General features: G+C 37.7%; 1 protein-coding gene across 4 annotated transcripts in view; it reads right to left on the bottom strand.

Moving 5' to 3' along the window:
* Window positions 1–841: 841 nt before the first annotated feature.
* USO1 (USO1 vesicle transport factor) overlaps window positions 842–9,402 on the bottom strand; it is a 79,627-nt gene continuing 71,066 nt past the window's right edge. For all 4 annotated transcript variants that reach the window (XM_060187879.1, XM_060187881.1, XM_060187880.1 and 1 more), the window contains 4 exons: window positions 8,342–8,440; window positions 4,609–4,713; window positions 2,681–2,896; window positions 842–1,867 (listed from right to left, as the gene is read on the bottom strand). In XM_060187879.1, the coding sequence (XP_060043862.1) occupies window positions 1,763–1,867; window positions 2,681–2,896; window positions 4,609–4,713; window positions 8,342–8,440 (525 nt within the window). In that variant the 3' untranslated portion in view covers window positions 842–1,762. The remainder of the gene's footprint in view (window positions 1,868–2,680; window positions 2,897–4,608; window positions 4,714–8,341; window positions 8,441–9,402) is intronic.

Below are 9,402 nucleotides of genomic sequence, written 5' to 3'. Positions count from 1 at the left end.
GAAAAGAAAACACAAGTAGAACCTGAAATGGAATTGGCGTATCGCACCAAAGTAAAAGACTCTGGGGTGGGTGGGTGGCTGGGGAGAATACAGGTCCATGAAGGATGATAGATGACATAGTAGGGGTTGTATCATTAAATGGGAAACTGGGGAATGTTATGCATGTACAAACTATTGTATTTACTGTTGAATGTAAAACATTAATTCCCCAATAAAGAAATAAATTTAAAAAAAAAAAAGAGAGAGAGAGAGAATACTTTTCTTCTTTGGGCAAATGACCTTGCCAATGTATCTTGGAATCTCACTTCACCTTTCCAGAGCCCTACCCCATGGGGGAAAGATAGAAACAGGCTAGGGGTATGGATTGACCTGCCAATGTCCATGTCCAGCAGTGATGCAATCACAGAAACCAGATCTCTCACCTTGTGCACCCCATAAGGAATTTTTGTCCTTACTCCCAGAGGGTAAGTGTTAGGGGAAGATGACCAGAGGGCTCTGAACTCCCAACTCTATCAGGACCCAGAGAGAGAAGAAGAAAATATAAAGGATATTCAGAAGTAGTAATAGGTTGTGTAGGTGTAAGATGGAACAAACATAGACAGATAGCTGTAGAAATAAGTTAGCCCATATTTGCAACCTTGGAAGAACTGCTGTAGCTTCCAATGGTTCCAATGGAGGGAATGGGGATGTAGAATTCTGGTGGTGGGAATGGTGCGGAATTATATCCCTACTATTTTATAATTTTGTAAATCAATATTAAGTCACTAATAAAATTACAGCAAATAAAAAATAAAATACCTTTCGCAAAAAAGTTTTTAAAAATGTGAACAATGACCAGGGATTAAGTGAACATAATATCTATTTTTATTATGAAAACATTAAATTTTGACACATTGCTTCATTTGCTTTTTAAAAATCTATTATCTGACATAAACCTATTCAGCAAAAATGCCAATAAATTATATAAATCATACTTTGGGCCTTCTTAAAACTAAAAACATAATGTTTTATGATAATCAAACAACAATAATAAGTTTGAGTTGTATAAACTATTAAACATATGATTTGTTTTAGATGTCTAGCTTAAAATAAAACTAGCCTCAATTGCCAAAGTTTCTCAGGAACACCCTCCACATCACCGTATCAACATCCTTCTGTTTCTTCACTGAGGTCGGAATGCAGTTCTATCAGGTGCCAAGCCACTCTTTCTAATTTGTCCTATCCTGCTTACATATAAGGAGCCACATTAGATAGAGGGCTATATTATACATTATCTCCCAAGTCCATGCCACTGTGCCTTGATGAAAATCTATTTCTTTAAAAGAAAATAATTAACTAAAACTTCAATAATAAATTCAGAAACAGTGATTCCAATACACATAAATCAAATGTGTTAGTGCTTAGTCACATAGTCTGAAAAGTGAACATAATAGATAAATACAGACCTAATGTAAACAACCAATGAACTAAGGCCAACAGCATTGCCACCGCATGCCTTAAAATGGTCTATTTTTGGTGTGTCAAGTTCTTTTCAAATTATATTATGGGACAGTTCAGATGAATTTAAATAAAAGACAAGTATTCTGCATAAAGTAAAAGGATTTTCAACATGGGTGGCATAATTTAAAAATACATTAATAGCCTTATTAGAGAATGCTTTCCACTTGGTTTCTAAATCTTTATTTTCTGAGGCGGCAAACCAAAGCACTGTCTTAAGACTCCATCTTCAAAGTTACAAATTTAATTATCATTCCTTGAGGCTTTAAAGCTGGATATCACCCTCAATATCATTCTTGTCATCATCTTCATCTTCATCAAACTCATCATCTTGGCCTACAGGTATAATAAGTTCATCTTCTTCTTCATCCTAAAAAAGTACCACATTTAATATCATGAAGATGAGTTTATTTTACTTTATTTTTCACCAAAGCACTGCTCAGCTGACTAATGGTGGTGCTGGGAGATGAACCTGGGACTTTACAGAGTCTCAGGCATGAAAACCTTTTGCATAATAACCATTATACTATCTTCCCAGCCCAGATAATATAGACTTTACTCCAAAAATTATAGTAAATTACAATTCATCTGATTTCCAAGTTGTAATACTCAAGTTCCCCTGCCATTTATGAGAAGAGATACATTAGGTTAATTTATTGAGTAAATGGTAAGAGAGAATGCCACATCTGGACACTGAGACTTCTTATACGGGGATAATATAATCAATTCACTTTCTAGGCTCAAAGTCCAAAAGAGAACCAATTAAAAACTGCATTGAGTCTGTGTCTCAAATCAGTTCACTGAACATGAAAGTAGTGTAGATAAGAGAATTGAGTGGTGGCACACCTGGTTGAGCACACACATTACAATGCACAAGGAGCCGGGCTCGAGTTCCTGGTCCCCACCTGCAGGGGGAGAGCTTCACAAGTGATGAAGCTGGTCTGTAGGTGTCTCTCTGTCTCTCTCTCTCTATCTTCCCCATCCTTCTTGATTTCTGGCTGTCTCTATCCAATAAATAATAAAATAAAAAAAGCAGTGTAGATAGACAGCATGCTCAGTATTTACACAAGTCTGCTTGCACTATAGATATAGAGGCATTACATTCCCATACCTGCAGTAGCATTTTAAAAAGGCATTACAAAGAAAACAATACAAATTATTTTTGGAAACACTTCAATCTTACTGGATGACCAGCTTCCTTTAGTTTTTTCTTTATGGCAATTATTTTTTGATCTTGATCAGCCAGCAGCACCAAGAGATCATCTTGTTCTTTTTTAGAATCTTTAATATGCAACTCTAGGCTATTCTTCTCATTTTGTAAAATGGCAATGGTGCTGTTAGATGAATCCAGCTGCTCTTTAATAGCAGTTTTCTCCTCAGACAGAGATTTAATTTCATTCTAGGAAAAGGAAGATTAAAAATCACTTAACTAAAATTAGCTTTCACTTTCCTAACATTTTAGCAAATAGGTCCTTTCTATGATAAATTACTGTATTGTACCTGACGAGCTGGAATTGAGGAGAGAAGGTTTAAGATTTCACATTACAACAACAACAACTACAACAATACAACAACAAGGGCAACAAAAGGGAACAACATTACACACACACACACAATTTTTATTAGGCTATACATCAAAACTGGCAGTGAAAAAGATTTCACAACCAAAAATAAAAATAAATTTTAATTAGGTGCTACTAAAAAAAATTTAAGACACATTATTTCAGATAATCAGAAAATATTTTAAACACTTAATACTTAAATGTTTAAGAACACAAAGTAATTTACAGAAGACTGGTTAGCATCAAAATTAGAACTCAAAAAACTAGCTAAATCTTTTTTAATTCCAACTTATTTTTTCAATTAAATTTTATGTGTGTGTGTGTGTGTGTGTGTGTGTGTGTGTGTGTGTTAAAGACAGAGAACACTAGAGTCTCACTCTGGCATGTTATGCTGGGGCTTAAACTGGGGACTGTATGCTTGTGAGTCTGATATTTTTGCCACTGGGTCACCTCCAATGCTTTTTTGTATTGGCTTCAACATTTTATGTGGTGCCAATGATTGAATGCATGACCCACACATGCAAGTTATGCACCGCTGTTGGGTCAACTCCTCAACCCTTTATGTATGCCATAACATGGGAAAGAGTAACAGCTTTAAATAGACTGTATGGCTTAAAATAACTGGCCTATAGTCCAAAAAAGTACAATCATACACTTCAATGTTTCCATTTTTTCTTTTCTTTTCTGTAAATATTTTATTTATTTATTAATGAGAAGGATAGGAGAAGAGAGAGAAAGAACCAGACATCACTCTGGCACGTGTTGCCAGGGACCAAACTCGGGACCTTATGCTAGACAGTCCAACACCTTATTCACTGAGCCACCTCCGGGACCACCCATTATTTTCTTTATATCTATTTTTAAAGTTCTTCTTCTTCTCCTCCTCCTCCTCCTTTCTTCATGTTATAGGCTGGCAAGATTAAAGTGCCAGTATCCTTCAGCTTTATGGAAAGTTTACATGTAACTTCTCTATTAGTGAAATCTGTATTCCTTTTTCTTACTGTGATTAGAGATTTACAAAAAGACTTTATTTTCAATGACTTTCACTTTCAGTCAAAAATGATGATATTGTGTCCTTTGGGGCAAAACAGAGTGAACTGGAGGTGACTATGCTTAGTGAAATTAGCAAAAAACATTAATATACATTCTTACTTTATTACTCAAAATGACATTATAAACCTTTAATTTGTGCTATCTTTAGTCATCAGAATAAGAATGGAACTGTGAGGTAAATTATTCTCCATGAACTTTCATGATACGTCTAAGAGGTCCAGGCAGTGGCACACCCGGCAGAGTCTGCCAGGACCTAAGTCCAAGCTCCTACTCCTCACCTGCAGGGGGCAAGCTTCATGAGCAGTGGAACAGTGCTATCTCTTTCTCTCTCTCTCTCTCTCTCTCTCTTCCCCCCTTTCTCTTTCAGTTCCTCTGTCTCTATTCTAATTATTGTTTTTAGTAAATAAATTTAAGGATTTGAGAGATTACATGAAATAAAATCAAATTTACTGGCAATCATTTAATAGAATAAATAAAAGTATCAACTAAAACTAACCTTTAATTCCTTATTCTCTTCTAATAATGCTGACAGTCTTCCTTCTACATCAGTAGTTTTTGCGGCTATTTTTTCACTGTCTCCTGGTACAGGAACTGATTGTGCCTGAAAGTAGACATGGTAGGGAGAAAAAAAGTTTCTTCCAAGTTACAATTAATATGAAATTCCATCATTTTGATTTTCTTCTTCTTTTTTTTTTTAAAGATTTTATTTATTAATGAGAAAGTAGGAGGAGAGAGAGAAAGAACCAGACATCACTCTGGTACATGAGCTGCCGGGGGTTGAACTCAGGGCCTCACGCTTCAGAGCTCAATGCTTTATCCACTGTGCCACCTCCCAGACCACGATATTTTATTTATAATATTTTCTTAGATAGAAAGAGGGGAAAAAGGAGATAAAAAGGGAAGGGGAGGTGGAGGGAGAGAGAAAGGGGGAGAGACAGAGAGAGACCTGCAGCACTTTACTACTCTTTCCCCCTGCACGTGGGGACTGGGTACTTCAATCTGGGCACTTGTGCATGTTAATGTGCACTTAACTAGGTGCACCACCACTTGGCCCCTTGAAATTTTATTTTCAATGTTACAAAGTATAGTTCTTCAGGTATTTACATGCAAAAAAAGCATTCTTCCTTAAAAGATGAGCTGTTCCCTATGGTAGAAGTGGAAGGCTGAGTCAGGAGGGGTGGAGCATTTGATTTCACCAGAATGCTGGAAAAAGCTGCCTCAGATCATGCCAGGAAAGTTATCAATGAGATGGGTCTAACAATTATTACACAGCATTAGGAAAAAACCTATATGCCCATCAGCAAATGACCAGATAAAGAGATTATGGGGTATAGTCCATGGAATACTACTCTGCAATTAAAATAGATGATACTATGTCTCATGGGACAAAATGGATGGAACTGGAGGTGATTATGCTTAGTGAAGTTAAGGAGGTTAAAGACAACTGTCAGATGGTTTCACTCATATGTGGAATACAGATGACTGAAATACATGAACTGGCAAATGGAGGAAAAGTAGATAAACTGTCTTGAAGGTTTTGAGAGAAACATGATGATTATCACTGGGGGTGGGATAGGGGTACAGAACTTTGTTGGTGTATGTGGTATAGAACTATATACCCTTGTTATCATATAAACCAATATTAAATCCCTAATATTTTTTTAACAAGCAGGAGTTTTCAAAGCATTTTCCTTATAAAACTCCTGTAAGTAAAGTCTACATTATCATCTGGTTTGTAAAGGGCAGGGATTGATTTTGAATGTTTTATGTGGTGAAATGCAAGTATATTAAAACTATTTTTTTTTTTTCCCTCCAGGGTTATTGCTGGGCTCGGTGCCTGCACCATGAATCCACTGCTCCTGGAGGCCATTTTTCCCCCTTTTTGTTGCCCTAGTTGTTGCAGCCTCGTTGCGGTTATTATTGCCATCGTTGATGTTGCTTTGTTGTTGGATAGGACAGAGAGAAATGGAGAGAGGAGGGGAAGACAGAGAGAGGGGGAGAGAAAGATAGACACCTGCAGACCTGCTTCACCGCCCGTGAAGCGACTCCCCTGCAGGTGGGGAGCCGGGGGCTCGAACTGGGATCCTTACGCCAGTCCCTGCGCTTTGCGCCATGTGCGCTTAACCCACTGCGCCACAGCCCGACCCCCTAAAACTAATTTTTTAAAATTATTTTTACTTATTGGATAGAGACAGGCAGAAATTAAGAGGGAAGGGGGAGATAGACAAAGAGAGAGACACCTGCAGCTCTGCTTAACCACTCACAAAGCTCCCCCCCCCCCCCCCCGCCAAAGTGGGGACTGGGGGCTTGAACCCAGGTCCCAAATACTTTTCTTAAATGTTATAGTAGTTGTGTTTTTGTTTTTAACCAGAGCACTGCCTTATGGTGGTGCCTTAGTCAGGGAAGTCCTATTGCATAACCATTATGCTACCTCCCCCTCCCCCACTCCCCCACAGCAGATATTATTAAATCATAGTATGTTTTTCTTTTTCTTCAGAATTTTCAACTTTTTTCCCCTATAAAATGCTGGGGGCTGGAGGTACTTAACAAAAACCTAAAAATGTGGAAAAGGCTTCAGACTGGTAAAGGTTAGAACAAGTATGTGTTATGATTACTGGGAAGATAATATTGGTAGAATATGGACTGGATGGTAAAGGTAATTTTGCTAAGTGTTCATTAATAAAGACTGCACAGAAGGTTTCTGTAGTCTTTGAAAATATATAAATTGTCATGAACAGAATAACAGAATATATAAAAATATATATATTCATATTATATATATGTCAGAAAAGTCATGATGTATTTTCCTATATATCATCATGACTTTTCAAATATTGGTATAGTCTAAATGGAAATAAGGAACATGTTTATAGGAACCTAGAGGAAAGACAATTCATGACACAAAGTAACAAACCTGTCTTAATTGTGTTCTGGCAGAGTTTTGTGGAAAGCAGAAATTTAAAATGACCAGCTTGGATATTTAGCTAGGGAGATTTCTAAGCCAAGTCAATTACATGGTCTGGTTTCCCCTTATGGCTCACAGCAAAATACGTGAACTAAGAAATAAATTGAGTCAGGCTCAGGTAAAATTAGTAAAGTCATGGGCCCCTTGGAATATGCCTAAAATAGACTTCCTAGCTTCTTCCAACAGTGAAGATCCCAAATATCATTTGCTATACCTGGTTACTAAACAGTTTGCTCTGCTGTATGTCTTAATACATTTTAGCCATCAAGTTGCAGATCTACCATTATAGCAACCTGAATTCCCAAGCAGACAAGCTCACCACTGTGTCCTGGAACCCCACCTCTCTAGAACCCTACCCTACTAGAGAGAGACAGAAACAGGCTGGAGGTATGGATCGACTGTCATTGGCCATGTCCAGTGGAGAAGCAATTACAGAAGCCTGACCTCCCACCTTTTGCACCCCATAAAGATCTTTGGTCCATACTCCCAGAGGGATAAAGAACAGGGAAGCTTCCAATGGACGGGATGGGATATGGAACTCTCAAGGTGGAAACTGTATCCCTTATCCCACAATGTTGTTGATAGTTATTAAACCACTAATAAAAAAAAGAAGTAAAGTGAGGAAGGCAATGTTAACATTAAAATGGAAATCAATTCCTAAATCTTCCAATGTGAAGATTTAGAAAATTCTCAGCCTAGTCCTATTTCAATACATGATAAAGTGTTCTAGTGAAACATCAAGGATGTGGCTCAATAACCACTTACAAGGAGATTACTCTTTTTATACACATGGAACAGCAGAGGCCAGAAAAGAGATGTAGTAATTCATGGAGGATCTGGAGGGCGAATGAGTAACTTATTTAAAAAGTGCTGGCAAATGTACTTCTCTTTTTATAGAGACTGAGAAATAAGACCTCAACCTGTGCTTATTACTTTTCAAAAGAAAAGACAAAACGGGAGTCGGGCTGTAGCACAGCAGGTTAAGTGCAGGTGGCGCAAAGCGCAAGGACCGGTGTAAGGATCCCGGTTCAAGCCCCCGGCTCCCCACCTGCAGGGGAGTCACATCACAAGCGGTGAAGCAGGTCTGCAGGTGTCTATCTTTCTCTCCCCCTCTCTGTCTTCCCCTCCTCTCTCCATTTCTCTTTCTGTCCTATCCAACAACAATGACATCAATGGTGACTACAACAATAAAACAGCAAGGGCAACAAAAGGGAATAAATAAATAATAAAAATTAAAAAAAAAAGAAAAGACAAAACAACTTACAAATGCTTCTGCTTTCTGTAATAGCTCTTGCTTTTCTATTTGTAAGTTGTTGATCTCCATAGATTGTGTGTTTAACTGAGACTTTAATGTTTCCAGTTCCTAAGAGACAAAAGACAAAAAGAAAAGAAAAAAAACTAAGACGAGAAATTAGCATTAATATCATCACAGAAGGAAGAAATGAAAAGAAAAAAAAAAAAAAACACCAATTACTTTCTTGACCACACACCCTTTTAAAAATCACAACTGTTCTGAGTATATATTCCTTCAATCTAAGCACTTAAGACTTCAAATTGGTAACCTAATTGAATTTTAACAGTGGCTTAAACTGTTAATACTTTTTTTAACAGCGGGCTTAAATTGTTAATAATGACTTTTTCTTTGAAATGTTAAATCACCTTAAACCTTAGACCAGGGGGAACAGAAGTAACTGGAGGGATTCCTTTATAAGATACAGCTATATGTAAATAGTACTAAAAGACATAAATTATGGTGAGGTCTTGTATTATCCAGCAAATCCTAACAATGACCCTGGGTTCATGCTCCCAGAGGGAAAAGAACAGGAAAGCTTTCATGGGAGGGGATGGGATATGGAGCTCTGATGGTGGGAATTGTGTGGAATTGTACCCTTCTTACCCTATACGGTCTTTTTCAGTATTTCCATTTTATAAATAAATGAAAAAAACCTGAATGAGATGAGGTAGTAATAAATTTAACAGTTTCAATGAATAATATTAATAATGAAAATAAAAAGGAGCTCTCTGGTAAAAAAAAAAAAATCACAACTCCTAAATTGTAAAATCTGACTCCAAAAAACTATTCTTGGGGGCTAGGTGGTGGCACATCTGGTTGAGTGCATATATTACAATATGCAAGGACCCGGGTTCAAGTCCCCAGTCTCCACCTGTAGGGGGAAAGCTTTGTGAGTGCTGAAGCAGTGTTGAAAGTGTCTCTCTGGCAGGCTGGGAGTATGGACCGACCAGTCAACGCCCATGTTCAGCGGGGAAGCAATTACAGAAGCCAGACCTTCTACCTTCTGCAACCCACGACCCCGGGTCCATGCT

This window comes from Erinaceus europaeus, chromosome 3 (genome assembly GCF_950295315.1).
Source record: "Erinaceus europaeus chromosome 3, mEriEur2.1, whole genome shotgun sequence".
NCBI lineage: Eukaryota > Metazoa > Chordata > Mammalia > Eulipotyphla > Erinaceidae > Erinaceus > Erinaceus europaeus.
This window is presented reverse-complemented; position numbering and strand designations above follow the sequence as displayed.